General features: G+C 42.0%; 2 protein-coding genes across 3 annotated transcripts in view; both read right to left on the reverse strand.

Moving 5' to 3' along the window:
- The window catches only part of fance (FA complementation group E), an 18,292-nt gene extending 13,953 nt beyond the window's left edge, over positions 1 to 4,339 (reverse strand). Inside the window, exons 1-7 of the mRNA XM_084333484.1 lie at positions 4,052 to 4,339; positions 3,288 to 3,873; positions 3,150 to 3,194; positions 2,995 to 3,051; positions 2,510 to 2,653; positions 1,381 to 1,504; positions 1,177 to 1,249 (exon numbers count right to left, since the gene is read on the reverse strand). Of these exons, the coding sequence (XP_084189610.1) occupies positions 1,177 to 1,249; positions 1,381 to 1,504; positions 2,510 to 2,653; positions 2,995 to 3,051; positions 3,150 to 3,194; positions 3,288 to 3,873; positions 4,052 to 4,266 (1,244 nt within the window). The 5' untranslated portion in view covers positions 4,267 to 4,339. The remainder of the gene's footprint in view (positions 1 to 1,176; positions 1,250 to 1,380; positions 1,505 to 2,509; positions 2,654 to 2,994; positions 3,052 to 3,149; positions 3,195 to 3,287; positions 3,874 to 4,051) is intronic.
- A 166-nt stretch (positions 4,340 to 4,505) lies between these two features.
- Positions 4,506 to 19,194, reverse strand: mkrn4 (makorin, ring finger protein, 4). 2 transcript variants are annotated; one of them, XM_084332946.1, is made up of 8 exons: positions 19,059 to 19,194; positions 17,445 to 17,573; positions 16,867 to 17,318; positions 16,692 to 16,768; positions 16,299 to 16,543; positions 14,723 to 14,830; positions 6,107 to 6,215; positions 4,506 to 5,699 (listed from the first exon to the last, which is right to left on the reverse strand). In XM_084332946.1, exons 1-8 carry the CDS (start codon positions 19,127 to 19,129, stop codon positions 5,547 to 5,549), a joined length of 1,344 nt encoding a protein of 447 aa, XP_084189072.1. In that variant the 5' UTR covers positions 19,130 to 19,194; the 3' UTR covers positions 4,506 to 5,546. The 2 variants fall into 2 exon arrangements, with proteins under 2 accessions (XP_084189072.1, XP_084189073.1); XM_084332947.1 differs by having other exon boundaries at positions 19,096 to 19,146.
- Between the last annotated feature and the right edge of the window lie 252 nt (positions 19,195 to 19,446).

Below are 19,446 nucleotides of genomic sequence, written 5' to 3' on the forward strand. Positions count from 1 at the left end.
TAGGCTGGTAAAGATATGCCTCCTAAAGTGTGAAAACGGAAGTACAGGAAGTACCGGCTACAGGCTTTCCGGTTTCGACAAAACAATTATAGAAACGTGTGAAGTGCACAATATTTCCTCGTTTAAGCCACTGCAACGGCTTTGCCTGAAGAATTCACTACATGACCGGGACGTTTTAGCTTGTTTGCCGACAGGATTCGGGAAAAGTTTGGTCCGTTCGGAGGCAGCTTCCAGGGGAAGTACATACACCGGAAATTCTACCCCATACACACTTTCGGCCGTAGTGCTTTACCAGTCTTTATCTCATGGAAGAGATAAAACTGGGAACGAGGTTAGGAAAGTCCACCATTACGCTACACGAGAAATTCAAAACAACTACCGGAGCTCACGCTAATAACGTTAGCTCCCCGCTGCACACGAGTACCAGCGCTCTGCAGGAGGAGGACCAAACAAGGCATGATGATTTTACTGCAAAGAATGTTATAATAAAAGCTTTTCTATACATTTGTCTGATTTATTGAAAGCTTTAACTGATTGCAGAATGGGTACAATTCAGTACGGGCTCTCTGAGCAAAGGAAGGAACTGAGAGATATCATAATGAAGAGACTAATGCTTGCTATGGTTTGGTAAATATGCTGATGTTATTGAACGTGTAACTATATGTAACATTAATGCCACAAAACGAATGCCTTTGTTAATCATAAAGTTGATGCAGTAGCGTGTGTGTGGGGGGGGGGGTTGTGCAGTTAGCTTGACTGAAACTCCATGGCACGCTACTGAAATGTTGTTTTCAAAGTTTGAACATGTGGACTGGACAACACGTTAGCTTAACGTTACATGCAAGTAGTAGAACGAATAATCTAATTCAGATTCAGGGTATGGTCACCCAGGTTCTGAATTAATTTAGGAGTGAAATGCGAATGAAAGGGTTGAAATCAGTACTCGCAAAGGGTGCCCCCAAATATTTTTTTCTATTCGCACAGGCTATTTTTATATGTGTGTATCTAAGTCAACTCCCAATGTTATGAGTTCCCCCCCCCCCCCCCCCCCCCCCCAGACCATCTTGATTAATTCCGAAACACGTCAAACCACAGAAGTAAAAATGCATACTCCCTTTCATGGGATCTTTAACATTAGCTACATCTAACCAATTAATCTGTTGGTGCTTATCTTACTGAAACACCAGCAGTCTGTAGTGGGGGTCCAGGCAGTCTATCAGTCTGTTCAGCAGCTCAGCTTGTGGACTCCCTGAACAGAAAACAATTGCCCATTTATAAATGTAATATCAGTCATTATATGATGAATCACGCACTGAGTCCATTGGAAAGTGGCTGAGAAATGCAGCCAATCACTCAAAAGTCGGATAACAAAAGATCTACCTGTTCTTCCCTCTTCTAGAACTGGTCCAATTAGGGCGTGGCATGTCGGTCTGGGATAGCGACCACATAGTGATGTCACTGCTGTGACGAGGCATCTAGAAGCTGGTTCTGAGAGAGAGAGGACCTACAGGGCCATCACATCAGTATCAAACAGTGATAAACTTTGCATCATTAACACCTAATCCACTAAATTCATTGATTGAATTAATGAAAATCTGTTGCCGCTAAATGATTGTATTGCAGCTGCAATGTGTTTCATACAGTGAATTTATCAAACAAATTGCATTGAAAATATAACTAAACTAAACAAAACTGAATGTTGTAAGCTTTCTGTTATGTTTTCATGATGAACATTTTTATTGGTGAAATCAAGTTTAAAAGAAATTGTATATTCTAACACAACATCACCAATCAAGTCCTACTACCAGCTGGATAGTGACTAATGTAAAGATTTTTTTTCCCTTTTTACTAGTTTTGTCATTTTTGTTGCTGGCTCAGAGGTATAGTAAATTATGATTTTCATCAAGGAAAACACAAATGGTCAACCGATTTTGTTTTAGCTATGGAACCCTTGCATAGAACTCTGCATGTACTTTAGTTTGCAGCAACATACATGCATTATGGATGAGATGTGGTCGAAGCGTATGGGTTTCTCACATCTGCATCCAGTTGTGAAGACTAACTGCATTAGGCCATCCTCGACTTAAAGGAACACACCAACATGATGGGAAATGCACTTAACATCTTCTCCAGAGTTGGACAAGAAGATGGATACCAATTTTCTTTGTGTGTTTAGTAGAAAGCTATCTGGCTGCAAGCTAGCCTAGCACAGCACATATTAATGGAAGTGGATACAGATCACTAGCCTAGCTGTTGGCCAATAACACCTCTCGCAGAGTTTTAAGTTAGGCTAGTGGTCCATATTCACTTCCATTCATTTGTCATTAATTCACTCCGACTCTGGAGAAGACGGTAAGCACATTTCCCATAATGGTGGCGTGTTACTTTAACAATTTCTTAGTAGACCAATAGCCACTGGTCTGAAAGCTGGTGCCTGCAACCAAAACCTTTCACAAAATGTCAAAATCTTATCTCACTCTCTTCTTCTCACTCTTATCTTGTGAAGTACCTTTCCCAATAGGAGGCTTTTGATGAGAGTGGCTGCTGCACTGTGGCTGAGGTCAGTGGAGAGCCCCAACAGACAGCTACACAGATTAGGTAAGGTCTGCTCTGGTGCCTCAGACAGACTCAACATGCTGCACAACACCTCTACCTAACAGAGGAGAGAGAAAGATTAGTGGGTTTACTCTGACCAACAGTTGAAACCACACATCTTCCATCAATATCTGAAATAATAATAAAGAAAATAATAACCTCCTTACAGTCTTTTACTATTATGTACTATCCCTATACTACTAACTACCATGCTAATATGTCACTATGTACTCTGAGTGTAACATTCAAGTTTGACACTGTCTGACGAACAATAGGTTGTACCTGCTGACTTGTTGACAATTTGTAAGTTGCTTTGGATAAAAGCATCAGCTAAATGACAATGTAAATGTAGGGCAATAAACTGTGGGGTGGGGTTATCAATATCATTCAAGGGTTTACCTGAACAGGGCCACATTCATTCAGCACCTTGAACACATCTGCAGAACTCTGGTCCCACTGAAAATAAGAAGACAATGGAGAATAGTAGACTCAAGGCCACATTGTCAAGGCCACATTGTTTATAACTATTGTAACAATGTGTTGCTTGTCATTACCTCCATCTCACTTTCCAATAATTCTTTGATTCGAGGAACAGCAGCCTGAAATGAGAAAATGTGTCATTTAACATGGTATGTGGTATATAGATCAGCACAACATCAGTTAAAAAGCCCAGTCTTGGAGCATTTATTTACCATTACATGTTCAGGCAGGGTATCACACAGGCCGACTGCTGCAGGTTGCTGGGGTTCAACAGTGGCCGTGGTGGCTTCCTCCACTCCTTTGGGTGGCTCCTGTGTCTCTACTAGCGAGGGACCTTCAACGCTACACACAGACATCGCGGGAGACAAAACCATTTTGATCCGTTTTCTCGGTTGTCCATTCTCCTCAGCATCTGAATCAAGAGCCACAGAGCTGCTCTTCCTTTTCCTCTGTGCCCCTGGCTCCGACATCTCCACTCCAGCCCGAGATGCTGGCACGGTTTGACCACTGAAACATGTGGCCCATCCTCCTGTCCTACCTGGACCACCCAAACCCTCACAAAGCCTGTCGAGTCTCTGGCTACACCGTGGAGTGAAAAGGGGTCCCTCCCCAGAATCCCCCAGGTCCCTTTGTAGCTGTCGAACCAGGGTAAAGACCCAAGGGTTTGGACAAGGCTCCTGGCTGAGGCACTTAAGCAGGCGAAGCACACTGGTTCTGGGAAGGGTTGAGTGAACCACATGAATGAAGGAAAGCAGGTTCCGTTTGAACACTACTGGAAACAGGCATACCATTGGTTTGCTGGACAGAAGAGAGCAAAGGGAACGGTGTGAACGAACAATCAACCAATAAATGAATGAAAACTTTATTTAACAGATTGCAGAAGGGTACAATACAGTATGGCTCAATATACACCAATCAACGTCGTTAAGAATAAGATGGTACACGATACATTAAATGTAAACCCCCCACTACTTACATTGTAAGTGGCCCATGCTGACCATCATTCCCGGAGCATACTTCCTCTTCGCAAAGTATGTCTAGCCAGCGATGAGGGGAAAGTTGGGGGTCAGAATACCGTTGCTGCCTCTGAAACACGCTCAAGGCTTTGGGAACAGCGAATGCTCCCGACAAAAGTGTCTGGAAAAGTAACTTTGACCGTCCGTCAGCGCGGCTCAACATATTAGTGTCCATGGTCTTCTCTCGGAGTAACTAATCGAGACAAATATGCTTTCATAAAAACCCTTGAAAAGTCTCGCAGAAAACACGCGCTCCCTGGCGTGGTTGACCATAGATATCTGTGGTTGACCGCCAGTTTTGTTTACATTTTCTTCTTCGACTCCCTTAAGTGATGACTTGGAACATTATTTTTAACATTGCCACCTAGTGGCAAGGGTAGGGCAATTGTAAGAAGGAGCCATACACATTTTCAATTAGCCAAAATGTGAAACATTTTTATTTTCAACATATAACTTCTCATAAAAAAAATGTATCATAAAATCCAACATTAGGTCGACTAATCATACCAACATTGGAACAAGTCAGCTGAGGTAAACATTTCAAGTAAGGAAAGGTACAATGCTCTTCAAATCTAGACACTTAAAAAAGGGGAATTCTGTTGAAATATAACTTGGAATTGTGCAGAATGTAGGTGTTTCCCCATGAGAATTCTCTAAATTTTTATGTTTATGTTATTAGTTCAAGGAAATGAAATCCCAAGACATTGCCCGACGTAGTTTACAGAAAATGTTATAGGCAGTCAATCTGCATTACACATTGGAATTTTGAGCAGTAGATATTTCATGTAGGGATACATTCTATTCTATTATAGCACCTGAAAAAGCACTATATAAAATAGTTGTATTATTATTATTATTATTTCAGGTAATGCAATTCAAGTCACATTACATTTTCCTTGATCTTGAGAACTCCACTTGTGAAATTTCAGCGAGAACGTTTACTTTTGCCAAATTATTATGCCCAAGTTAATTTCAGTAAAATTCCACTTTATATAAATATTCTCTACTTACAAGACAACTTTAAAAAATCTCAAAATGTTGCAAATTGGCCATAGCTTGGCAAAAAGACCGTAACCGTACCAGGTTAACCAATCAAATAGTAAGCAACGCCATTGTGGCCACTAACATAGACCCATCTTGAACTCACATAAACCACCCATGCTGGAGAACAACAAAACAACAAAAAGACTCCATTGGCTGTCAAACTAGAGCTCCAAATCTAATCTCTTTGGGTATAGACGACAAGAGTCCAGTCTCAATGACTTCTAACAGCTCAGATAGAAACCAGCTTTTTTTTTATGTTCAGCTAGTTACCTGGGAGTGTATGAGAATATACCACGGTTGTAAGAAATATCAGTTTTGAACATAGCTGCAGGAGCAAATAAGAGCAGCAGGGCAGTGAAAAGATAGCAGCATAGTCTACTGGGGCCAGTGGCAGGGTCCCCGTCAGTCCTTTTAAGGGACATAGGCGTGATGAATGAAAGTGTCATCGTCGTTGTCATCATCGTCATCATCATCATCACCATCGAAGTCGTTGAGAAAGGTCAAGGCCATGATACAGTCCAGTAGTTGCAGGACATCCAGGTCTTCCAGAATCTCCTCATCAATCTGGTGAGAAAGGGAATCACAAAGACCTCTGAACATGTATTTTTATTTATATTTTTTTTTACAGGTCTTCTACGTCCATTATTGTAGTCATGCTGATCCTGTGACTGAATGAGAGCTGGCATGTCGTCATTGCATCAAAAATTTGTCATACAGACTGTGAAACTAGTGAACTTAAATTTGTCTGCACCTTTGGTTGCAAAGACAAATTCCCTAATTTGCAGGACTGTATACCAAAAAAATTACATCACAATATTAGTCTATGAGCCAAAAGAAATATGCACATGAAGACTATAAATAATCTGTATATTACCCAACCCTAATTCCTGTATAGTATTTGGAAAAGTACTTTCTGATGTGGGAGCAGGGAGAAAAACCACATTCCAATTCCGATAAGAAAGATCATTTACCGACGAGTTGCGGCGTGGTCTGCGCCGGTGTGGTGTGACGTGCCGATAAATGCACTCCGATTTGAAGGGGCAGCGTCCAAACCGCATGTACGAATTGCATGTTATCTTTCTGAAACGAGAAATGATGAGAGAAGAGATGTCAAAAACTGATTGATCTGAGAAAAGGTGGGGGGGTCTAGGGGGTACAGAGGTAGGGATGTCCCGATCATTAAGCAAAAACTGTGATGTAGGCCATTTTTTAAGCAGAGCTATTAGATTACCAAACTTACCTACATTGGACCTTAATAACTTAAAATATACCTCAAGGGTGCACTGTGCAGCTGTACCATCTAGGTAAATACATACGTCGGATCAGGACTCATTATCAGCAGATACGCCATGTTAGATCAATCGGATCGGGAGCGAAACAACTTGATCAGAACATCCCTATAGAGATGTTTGCAAGTTGTTGGATCTGGACCACAATCAGCCAGTATCACCTCTTCATCTGTTGGCTCGTGTAGTTTCTGCATTGTGTTTATCTCTTGATCTTCTCATACCGGCTGTACATCGTAGTCATTCCCCTTTAATGCAATCCGTAATCATAAGAATTCGACACTTGACAGCGCAATACCTTTCTTGGAAAACGTCGTTTATTCCATAAACAAACCTCGTAATCAGATGGAAACCAATTCTGTAATTGTCCTTGAAAAGTCTTGGGAAGAAACAAAATTTATTATTCTAATGATCTCTCCTTTCACCCCGCTCGGTGGTCATCGCGGCCTGGTGGTTATTCCAAAAGCCTGTCGTCGTGACACTTCTCCATTGCTGCCCCCCCCCCCCCCCCCCCCCCCCCCCCCCCCTTTTTGCGAGGGGAGGAGGGAGCCGTTTCAAAGTCTCTGTGGTTCGTCTCTTCTGTGTGGTTCGTATCTCAGTCTGACTTACACCCGGAAGAAAACTCACTTTTCTATATTCTCGCCATAGCAATGACAGGCCCGGCCTCTCTTCTCGTCGTGTCATGACAACTGCTATTCACCTTTAACACACATTAAACGTTCGTTCCATTGATGTCTCTCTGCACTTTCAATGCTTCTCTCTGCACTTTCAATGCTTATCAAGATGCCGAACGACCTTGGGCATACACACACAGCTTACTGTTAACACATTGTGCGCCAAAAATGAGTATACTCGTTATTGCCCGCCATGCGTTGTGCGCCAGAAACGAGTTAACTCGTTTTTGGGATCAATATTTAATTTTTTCGCCATGGCATTCATAATTCATCCAGCCTCCCTCCGGGGACGCAGCTGGACCCTGTCTGATATTGCAACGCCTCAATACCGCCCCCCCGGTGGATTTCGGGCGAGTTACACTCCAAGCCAAACCGGAAGTGGCGCTCGGTGCATCTGGGAGAATCCTCCGGCAGTAATATCTTGTAGCGTGGATCTAGATACACACTTGAGTGCATTGGGATCGCTTTCTAAATGCAATAATCAATATGATTTCGGCATTTATTGTGTCATACAAACGGGAAATGGATCTAGCAGATCGACGTCAAATAATTGGAATATTTTTCCTCCAGTCTCATCGGCGACCGGTAAGAAGAATCTAACGTTATTTTTAGCCCGATTGTTTATTTATTTCACAGCAATCCATCTGATCAACGTATAGTAAAAAAAGACTACCGACGATCAAGGAATTATAAACAACCCCCCCCCCCTTTCCTTCACGCATGATGAAGCATAATGTATACCGATCATATACATTTGAATTTTTTAATATAGCGTGTATAGGAAAGAAACGCCAATCGATAATCTATCATACGAGTCAGGGCCTATAACTCGCGTTTTAGGAATTATTGCAGAAAACCTTAAACATACTTATATTCATGACGGTATTAACACGACAATGTATGAATGAAAAAATATAAAGTTCCCACATCCGGAATGATAGATACCCGATGTTGAATGGGCCATAGTAATGTCGATATAGTAGGGCTGGGCGATATGGCCTAAATATGATATCACGATATTTTCTGACCTTTCGGCGATACACGATACGCATCACGATGTTTTTCTTTTTTCCCCCAAACAATTCAGTATGAGGCTTACCAAGACAGTATTTGAGTTTGCAAGCTAACATTAAAGACAAAATAAAATACCCATGCATTTAGCATTTTTATATTATATATTAGATTTAGATTATTGGATTATTAGATTATATATTGCATATATTTAGCAATGAGATATTATATGATTTAGATATGAAATATGATGAATTGAAAATGGGGGACCCTGATGTAAACAAGACGAAAGTCTTTCGCTGGTCTGCATCCCCTTAACAATTGTATGTATTGAGCTGTACTGTACCCATTCTGCAATATGTTAATAAAGTTTTAAATCAATCAATAGGATTTTAGCATTTTTATGAAACTACTGTATATTTGTATGTCTCTAAATGTTTTGATGAATTGAAAATAGAGGACCCTTATGTAAAAAAGCCGAAAGTCTTTTTCTGGTCTTCATCGTCCAGTCAGTCCACTGTTGTTGTATTGAGCTGTACTGTATTGTACCCATTCTGCAATCGTTAATAACGTTCATTCATTCAATCATTCAGCCGGCAACATAATAATTTTGATTGACAGTCGAGTCTGCCAATTACGTCACACCGCTTGTACCCGCCCTGCTGTTCTTAGCACCAATCGGCAAGCAGCGCTATTCTTTTTTTACTTCCTGAATGCCCTCCTTGATTTTAACGAGAGCTCAGCTCAACGACAACAACAACAGCTCACCGCAGCCGACGAGTGATTACTAGCGCACCGCAGCATGACAACGAGGCATAATGATTTTACTGCAACAAATGTTATAATAAAAGCCTTTCCATACATCTGTCTGATTGAAAACTTTATTAACAGACCGCAGAATGGGCACGCACAACTCGGCACGGACTGAGATATGAACAGTAACGCTTGCTATCTATGTCGTCATCGGACGTTGCTATGTTTGGGTAAATACGCTGATGTGTAACTATATAACGTGTAACTATATAATGTTGATGCCACAAAACGAATGCCTTTGTTAATCATAAGTACTAACTAACTTTGATGCAGTAGTGTGTGTGTGGGAGCGGCGTTGTTCAAAAGTTTGAACGGGGTGGACCAGATTGACGCGACACAATCCTCTTGGGCAAAACATCACGATATCCACGATACGTTAAAAAAGTGTATCGTTAATGAACTGTACCCGATATTTATATAATATCGTCATATCGCCCAGCCCTACGATATAGCTATAATATTTAAAAAGTTATAGCCCTGCAAAGAAGGTAAATATCTCCATAGGGTTACAGCACTGGCAGACTGGGCCGAAGGATGGGTACAATGCATGGCAGACAATGTGTTGTTGTCGTCCTCCTCCTCCACCACCTCTACCTCTCTGACCTGGCTATAAGTAGATGCTGTCATCCACCAATATTTAACACTATATACACCTTGAAAAACCTCGACATCCTTCAAAGTGTTATTAGTGAAATATGAGTTTACAAGAATCTCTGCGCATTCTATCAGAAACCGGCGGATATAGACGCAAGGAAATGACAATCATTCGTGTTTATAGTCCTAAGAGGGGAAGACCCAGGGCTTTCGAAATTTCATAAAACTACACTACCCAGTTCATGCCAGCCCCCCTCAAACTTGGAGCAGTCTGGCGTGAAATTATAAAAAATAAAATAGAATGTAGTTAGTTTCTTTACCTTTCTGTGAACGTCTAGAAAAAAAAAACTGTCAATCTGATGGAAAAATGGCGTAGCATTTCTTATTACCAAAAAGTAACTACTTACAGTAGATTTCATTCATGGTCAATCAATCAATTCAATCAATCAGTCTTTGCTGCCCTGTTACGGGCGCCTGGTGGTACCAAATCCAGATTGAACTGCCATTGAAAAGAGGAGATTTGGCCCGATCGATAGATGTCTTGGCCATAATAAGGTCATATATAGGCCTTGAACTTGATCTCAAGTTCTCACGTCTGGTCAATGTTAGCATGGTGTTATTCACCATCAAAGATGAGAAAAAAAAATATATATATATATATATATATATATATATATATATATATTCTCCTTTGGTTCATTACAATTTACTCGAGCCTAGTAACAGACACAATATTTCGGACAATGGGAATACATTGCCTGAGGTACATAGAGGTCCCTAAACATGCAAATGGACCTCGTTTTCTGAAAATATGGCTAGGGCATAAGATAAGATAATCCTTTATTGAAGATACAGATCCCAGGGCGGCTAGGTGGTGTAGTGGGCAAGGCACTCGCCACCAATGTAGAGACGCTGGGTTCGCGTGTTCAAATCCAGCTCTCCACATTGTTTTCAGTTTGGCTGGTCGTCCGTACTAATACAATTGGCAGTATTAGAGGGTGAGAAACTGATGGGTGGGGATCGGGCGTTGTGGACAGCGACTCCTACAGGTCGGTTGGTGCGCCTGCGCAGTAGAATCAGGAAGTGTCGGGGGCAGCGTGAGCCTCCCACGCGTTACTCCTCGCCACTGAGAGATCGAGCTGCGCAGGTGAAAAGATGCGACTGCTGTTACCTCAAGTACCGGAGGGGACTTGTGCTATGTATGACTTAGTCCACATTGCAGCCGGCTTGTGGGAGGCAAGAAACAGCGTTCGTGACAGGGGAGGGTTGAATTGGATGATACGAAATTGGGATGGAAGAAAATGTAGAAAATGGGAGAAAAAGTGGATAAAAAAAAAAATAAGATACAGATCCCCTCCACACAGACCCCTTTCACACCGGCAGGGCTCCGGTTCAAGTTCCAGCTCTGGAGCCTCTGAACCTCGGTGCTCTCTGGCAGACCAGCCCGCGTTTACACCCATTTAAGGAGAACCAACATTCCACCGTCCTCAAGTCATCAACGGGGGCGTTACTCAGGCAGAGGTAAACACAACAGTGGCAAAATGTGCCCTATATAAAACAGCTTCAGAGGTTTGGCATTGCACCATGGTGATCCATCATTTCATCCATTAATGAAAAAAAAATGAGAGATTTGAACCTGGGACCATAGGATCCACAGGCAGCTGCACTAACTAGTTTAGCTAAAGGGTCCGACGCTGACTGCACCCGACTAATCCATAATTTACACTTGTCAAGAGCCAATTGCGCAGTCTTCAGTATTGGCATTAATAAATCAGATGTCATAATGCTAATATGTCATGTTCTACAGTAGGACTTACTACTACTACAATAAATAAATAATAAATAATGACCCAATAAAACAAGTCATTAGAATAATAGAATCCTACGGAACGATTCATTTCGAACATACAGTAAGTGTGTGCTTGCGCGCTGAGGCTCGCTAAGCTTTTCTCAACGCATATTCATTTCTGGAGCATTTCTTTATCCACTCTGGTTGGATGGTGTATTGTATTTGTGCTGTATAATAACAATACATTGGAATCTAATCTCATTTTGAGATCAGTCGCAAATCGCTTCCTGTTGTATGTATGGATTGATTGAGTGCAATGGAGAACCTCTGCTGTTCGCCGTTTGCGCTTGTCCCGACAGCCTAGAATATGACACGCCCACTGATGTCCATCACGGTTCGCAAGAAAAAAAAATGATCGGTTCCAGCTGAGCACCGATTTTTCACGTTCCGAACCAATTATTCCCGGTGTGAAAGGCCTAAAATTAACACTTTATATATTGAACAACAATTTGTTTGGCATGGGTTTTCCACCAAAAAATATCAATAAACTAGTGAAAATGGCTTAGCAGCATCCTGTGGAATAATGATCGCCTTCCCCCCCTCAAACAACCTCCCAGTCATGTTCACTTCCAACCCTCCCCCATTCATCCACCTTTTGTCACCGGATACTGTTTTTTCAAATGAAGCCAAGAGTAACGACCCTAACCCAGTCAAAACAGCAGTCAAGTGTATTTTCAGCACTACGTTTGTTTACCAATGATTTTAAGTGTTAGTGAAATATGAGTTTATAGAAATCTCAGGGCATCAAGTTGGAAAAAGGCGCTTATAGACGTGAGGATTTGGCGCAACCTAACTTGAGTAGTCTTTTGAGAGAAGAGACTTAGGACTTTCGATGGGCTTTAGAATTTCCAAAAACTACACTTCCCAGCTCACGCCAGCCCCAGTCAATCATCCGACTTCTAGAGTGACTTTTCGGGATCATATCCCACAAACCTGAATGTTATTGCCATAAAACAGAAAGCAGTTAGTTTCTCTATATTTCTGTGAACGTGTAGCAAAAAACGGCGTTGCAATCTAATGAAAAAAAACGACTTACAGTAGATTTTGGTGCACCGTTAGGGGCGCCTGGTGATACTAAATCCAGATTGAACTCTGCCATTGGAAAGGGGATATTTGGCCCGATCCATAGATTTATGACTTGACCATAATAAGGTAATTTATAGGCCCGATATTCTATAATCATATTTCAAATTGCATGCGTCGGGATGGCAGAATTCAGTACTGCATCTACAAAACCTCCTGTTGATCATCTGCCCTTTATTAATTTGCTTTTGTACATGTGATCTCAAGGAGGTGCGGAATGAGCTCAGTGGCAATTTTTCATGTCTGGTAAATATTAGCATGGTGTTATTCACCGTCAAAGATGAAATAAATGAAGAAAATTGATGATGAAATAAATGAAGAAAATTGATATTATCCTTTGGTTCATTACAATTTACTCAAGCCTAGTAACAGACACAATATTTCTGACAGTGGGAATACATTCTCTGAGAGCCATAGATGTCCCTAGATACCAAGAACATACAAATGAGCCTTGTAGAAGTGGAGCAATATTTACTTGGGTATGTACCTGGAGGCAGACACCAAGACCATGAAGATGACCTGGAACCACCTGGAGAGAACAGCTCAAGACAGAGATGCTTGGAGATCACTTGTTGACGGCCTATGCCCCAGAAGGGGTAGCAGGCGTAAGTAAGTAAAGTATGTATTTTTAGGCGGATTTTGAGAAAATATGAGCCCTAGCCCTATTTTCTGAAAATGCACCTAAAAATACATACCCAAGTAAATGGAAGATTGCTCCACTTCTACAAGGTGGTGCTCATTCAGCACATTCTTGAGATCACGTGTACAAAAAATCTAAGCAAATGAATAAAGGGAAGATGACTAAACAGGTTTTGTAGATACAGTACTGAATTCTGCCTTCTGGACACATGTAATTTGAAATACGATTATAGAATATAGAATATCAGGCCTATAAATAACTTATTATAGCCAAGTCGCACATCTATGGACGTTTTTTGCTAGACATTCACAGAAAGGTAGAGAAACTAACTGAGTTTTAATTTATGCCAATAACATTCAGGTTTGTGGGAGATAATCCCAAAAAATAACATTAATAAAAAAGTGAATCCACAAACAAGTCGAGACAGGAGCTGGCTCGAGCTGGGTAGTGTCGTTTTTCAAAATCCCAAAGCCCACCGAAAGCCTTGGGTCTCCTCTCCTCATAGGACTACAAACAAAATGGCAGCACGGATTTCCTAGCATTGATATTTGCCTGTTTCCGATTAGATTTCCTAAACTCATATTTCACTAATAACACTTTAACCTATTGGTAAACAAAACGTATTGCTGAAAATATACACTTTGACTGCTGTTTTTTTTTTATCTACTTTTTCTCCCCAATTTCTATTTTTCTCCCATCCCAATTTCGTATTATCCAATTCTACCCTCCCCTGTCTCGAACGTTGTTAGACCATGCCTCCCACTGGTCGGCTGCAATGTGGACGAAGCCTTGCATCACGTGTCCCCTCCGGTACACGAGGAGGCAGCTGTCGCATCTTTTCACCTACACAGCGCAATCTCTCACGCTGCCCCTGATACTTCCTGATTCTGCTGTACAGGCGCACCAACCGACCTGTAGGAGTCGCTGTCCACAACGTCCGATCCCCACCCACCGGCTTTCCCACCCCCTAATACTGCCAATTGTATTAGTATGAACTACCAGCCAAGCCGGAAGGAACGCCGAGAGCTGGGCTCGAACCCAGCATCTCCTGCGTTAGTGGCGAGCGCCTTGCCCACTGCGCCACCCACGTTGACTGCTGTTTTGACAGGGTTAGGGTCTTTACTCTTGGCTACATATTGGGGGAAAAAACACATTAATTCATACAGTCTGTAGAGATTGATTTATGGCGTAATTTGCGGCCCACCACCGGACCGCTCAGGCTTAAGAAGTTAATATGTCTAGGCCTCTACATTTCTATGTTTCATATGCCATGCAATGTTGAGACTGAAATATGTCGCTGCTGCAGAAATAAACCTTTTGACTGAGGAAACAAATACATTTGTCATTGTTTGGCAAATTATAATTTTTTGTTACAATTGATCCTTAACGTTATCAATGATCGAGTAAGGAACGCGCTTACAATTTGCAACCCTAGACTAAGTACATTCATTGATCCGGTTATATTCCTCCACAATCCCTACACCTTAGCCCACATTGAGAATGCAAGGATCTATGAAGCCACATAGCCAATAGCGACCATGATAGGTTTTGCCTCACACGGCTGGCTAAAAAATTAAGGAAGTACAGAGAAGTTCCAGCCAGACTAGACATGACCCTGGACAATGTAAGGAGCTTACTTGAACTTCTCCTTGAAAGCAGCGATTAGAGTTTCCTTTGCCGGTCCTTCCACCCAGCAATCGCTAGGAACGTAGAAGGCAGACTTTACACGGCACTGCGGGCAAGACCTGAAAAAGAACAAACCGCATTTAACAATGAGAAAATGTTATATTTATTATTTTGTATTGAGGAAAAAAGGGGGTGGGGCATATGTAGCCTAGTATAATAAATACTGTATTTTACATGTCATGCTTTCATCTAAATCAAGTGCCTTGGATATAGCTTGAAGAAATACTCAAAACTGAGCATCTGAACATGACACTGTTCATATATTTTTAATTGCACAGCTCTGTTACATATTCTATTGAAATTCCACTGTATTATAATTTAATGTATATATTTAACAATCCTGCACAATTGCATAGCCCTGTCCCATATTATATATATATTTTTTTATCCACTTTTTCTCCTCATTTCTATTTTTCTCCCATCCCAATTTCGTATAGCCAATTCTCCCCTCCCCTGTCTTGAACGTTGCTAGACTATGCCCCCCACTGGTCGGTTGTAGTGAGGATAGAAGCCTTGCATCACGTGTCCCCTCAGGTACACGAGGAGGCAGCCTGTCGCATCTTTTCACCAGACAGCGCGGACTCTATGGTGAGGAGTAACGCGTGGGAGGCTCACGCTGACCCCGATACTTCCCGTCTCTGCTGTGCAGGCGTCACCCAACCAACCTGTAGGAGACGCTGCCCACAACGTCCAATCCCCACCCATCGACTTCCACCCGCTGACTCTGCCAAATGAGCCAGTACGATGGCCGGCCCAAGTTGAAGGCAATGCTGAGACTGGGATTCGATACCGGAGTCTCTTGCATTGGTGACGAGCGCAATCTCCGCTACGCCACCCAGCCAGGCATCCCATATTATATTCCATTTATTCTACTTTAATAAAAATATATATTGTGACAGATCTCCTCCCCCCTCCTTTGGATATGTGAAGGATGGGAGATATATCCGTCACGGAAGGAGTAGAGTCAATTAGGTAGCAGATAGTACCGATAGGACACACCTGCACATCATTAGTCCAGCCACATCTCATGTGCACACACCAAGTCCCACACACTACACTACATTAACACTAGGTTAGAGAGGGTCGAGTTGAGGAGAAAGCGAGATAGGCGTTCTTTGTGTACCGACCATGGACTGGACGACTACCCTGAATTGTGAACAATCCCTTTTTCTGTCAGCGAGCCCGTTTTGTGTTTTTGGCCCCCGGACCGGATCACAACCATTCTATTGCTTTTTTCCCCTCTGGATTCTGCCCTGAATTCAATAAATACTTGTATCGATTGATATTGCTCTTGTGTAAACATTCGAATTTGTTTGTATTTGAACCGTGGCGAGCCTGTACCCTACCAGGTTCGTCACAATATATATATTTTGATTTACTCCTACTTGCTTTGTAAGTGAGAAAAGAGAAAGATTCCGATTTCTGAAACATGCAGGTGAAGTTTTACTGCCTCATGCCATGCTATATTTTCAGTGTACACTGTGTGCGATGAGTGTGTGGGTCCATCCTAGAACCGTAATCGCTTACTTAACCACCTCCTCCTCAAAGGTTTTAGTTTTCCTCCAGGTAACGATGCACCCCAAGCAGAAAGAATGATTGCAGTTGGGCAGGATACCAAAGCGTCGCTCGTGTGCATGGGTCTTCTCATACACCAGGTCCATGCAGATGCCACAGGTCACGTCTCTACTCTGGATGGAGGCCTCCGTTTCATTCCAGACAGTGAAAGAGGCAGCAGCACCACCACCACCAAGCTCTGTAGGCTCTTTGGATGACTTAATACACAAATGCACATTTTGTAAACAAAAAAGCCACAGTAATTTTTATGAGATGTCATTCAGAATTATGTTTTGCAGGATACAGTGGCAGACGGTGGTTAAAAGTATGAGGGGTAAACAGAAATGAAGGCATAACATCACCCACACCACAGAATGTGCCTGCTTGAGCCATTCCTGGTCGCTGAACAGATTCCCGGAGGGCAGTTAGATTAGTTTCAGCTTCTGGAATGAAAAATAAAAATTTAAACACAAAGCAAATACTTTTAGAAGTAAATCAATAATTTAAGACTCAAAACTGATGACGGTGGCACAAACAATACCCTGGTGAGGGAGCCGAGGACCCGGTGGCACTAGTTCCTGAGAAATGTCTGTGGTTCGGTGCCCCAAGTTGTGCTGGAGGTTGGAAACATTCACCCATGCTGCCTCTGACCCCCTTGCATGGACTTGAACGGGCCCGTGGCGAGGGATTCCCTGGACCCGAGGAAGAACGCGCTCTTGGCGAGGGATTCCCTGGACTCGAGGGATTCCCTGGACTCGAGGAAGAACGGGCTCTTGACGAGGGATTCCCTGGACTCGAGGAAGAAAGGGCCCTTGGTGAGAGATTCCCTGAACTCGAGGAAGAACAGGCTCATGGCTGAGGATTCCCTGGATTCGAGGAAGGATGGGTTGCGCACCGCCAAGTACATTGCCAACCAGAGAGGGTTGAATGGCAGCTGCTAAACTCCTTCCTGTGGCCGCTGCACTACCATCAGAGTGGACGACATGAAGATATCTGGAGCACATGGCAAACAATAAAGAGGGCTTTTAAGTACAGGAAACTCAAAATGTGCAGTGTATTCCAATCAGTCAGTATTTTGTCATATTGTGTGCAATGCAAGAAAGGAGGCCAGTTTCTCACCTGCAGCGTTCACCATACCAACATCCACCTTTCTGAAAGTACCTGCATGGTATGGTTGATGGAGCAACCGCCCATTCATGCAGATAAAGACACCTTGTACCAAATCTGCAAGTACCATTCATGAATTGCCTGTATATTAAAAAAAATTGATTAGTGCCAAGATGTTGCACTGCCAATTCACCTTCATCATTATTTTTGTAGATCACCATGAACGCATTTCAATGAGCTGATGACTAATTTGCTTCCATGCATTTCAAAACACAAATTCTAGGTGCAAAAAACAACAATGGTTTAGAATTTAAAGTGTATTTTGACTATTTTGGCTCTTTAAGTGGCATTTTTATAGCCAAGTTTTAACATTTAAGTGAACAGAAATAGCCTATGGTTGGAACATGGCAGAGGAAGATAGTATCAAGGAAATGTATCCCTGGATGTCTGCAATGCCTTTCTGCCATCGTTTGAAATGCATAACTTACAACTCCAAGAACATTTAAACACTGATTGTAAGCTATATAGCATATGCCAAGAATTAATTCAAAAATATAACTACAAGTAGGTTTAATTGCCAGAATCAGAAGGGATACATTGCTACTATGTGGTGCTTGCAGTGTAGCTTTGGTTCCACTTGCACTGTTAAAAAACGGCTTCAAGTCCATTGTTGATGGAGCTCATGGAAGTCCCCATCACTGTCTGTCCCTACCGACCCCCCACCTCGGTGCCTTCATGTCAGAACTTGGGCCTTCAATGTCAGCGTCCACAAACTGGACTTTCGCTGCCATTTGAAAACATGGTATTTTGCGAGAAGCCCTAACAAACGAGGCCAACTAGTTACATTTACCATATGGCAAAATAACTGAAAGATGCAACGTTGCCCAATCTTGTAAACAAATTGCACAATGGCAATCATAGCAACGACTTAACTAGCCAGCCAGTTGGGTGGGTTAACTTAAAGTTATAGCTAGACAATACAGTTAATTGGGGTACGTTATAGCTTGCTAAACAAAGCCGAAATTGCTAACCCTAACTGACAGGAAAATCCGTGAAGTTGACCAAGCTGGTAACTAACGTTAAAACAACCAGTTCAACCGACAATACCTGCCAATCGAATTGCTAATGACAGCCCGATCAGGATTTCGGTATGAAAACCCAAACCGATTCATCTTTAACTTAGCCAACGTTCATGTTTGTCAATTGTGGAAATCAGCGCATCATTCCAGTCAAACAGTAGTTAAAACTAAAGTTGATCACACGACAACAGGCACAAAACAACCAACTGACCACGGCGGTTGGTTCCAACTTCCACATGTAAATAGCATTATTTCCGATGAGTTTTATTCATTCTTTGTCCACACATTAGTTATGTTAATATGAAGTTGTGTATTCTTATTATCACGATTCGGCATTTGTATGCTATTTGTTATGTGCCAATAAAGTTGAATTGAGGAAAAACAATATACCCCGTGCTCCTTCCAGACAACTTGGTACTACAATTAATTTGTTTGTTTAATGTAAAAGTAGTCCAATTGCCTGTATATATATTTTTTTCACTTTTCCAACATTGTCCACAATATCTCAAATTAGGTAAATATAAAACAACATCCGCATGACACTCACCTACAAGGTATTCTGATGGGAACATTAGAATAATCACCTACTGCTGCGTCCATTCTACTTCTCTTGAACATCGTTTGCGGTCATTCCCTGTCGCCAATTTATTAAGCAATGAACCAATAGAAACGTTAGCCTCGCGAGTCACAATAGAGCTCGCGACCATGACCCCAGCAACTTTGAGTGACCCCCTGCCGCTGTTGCCCCGCCCTCTGTTTATATGTCATGTCATGTCGTTTCTATTGGTTCATTGCTTAATAAAAAAAAATCCATGTTACTATATATGACCATTATTTTCTAGTAACATGGATTTTTTTGTTAGTCTTTTAAAGATGATTACTTAATTGCCATTGTACACAAGGCAATTGATATTCGTTTTTGTGCATATCCCATC

Source organism: Notolepis coatsorum (genome assembly GCF_963971535.1).
Source record: "Notolepis coatsorum genome assembly, chromosome: 17".
Lineage (NCBI taxonomy): Eukaryota > Metazoa > Chordata > Actinopteri > Aulopiformes > Paralepididae > Notolepis > Notolepis coatsorum.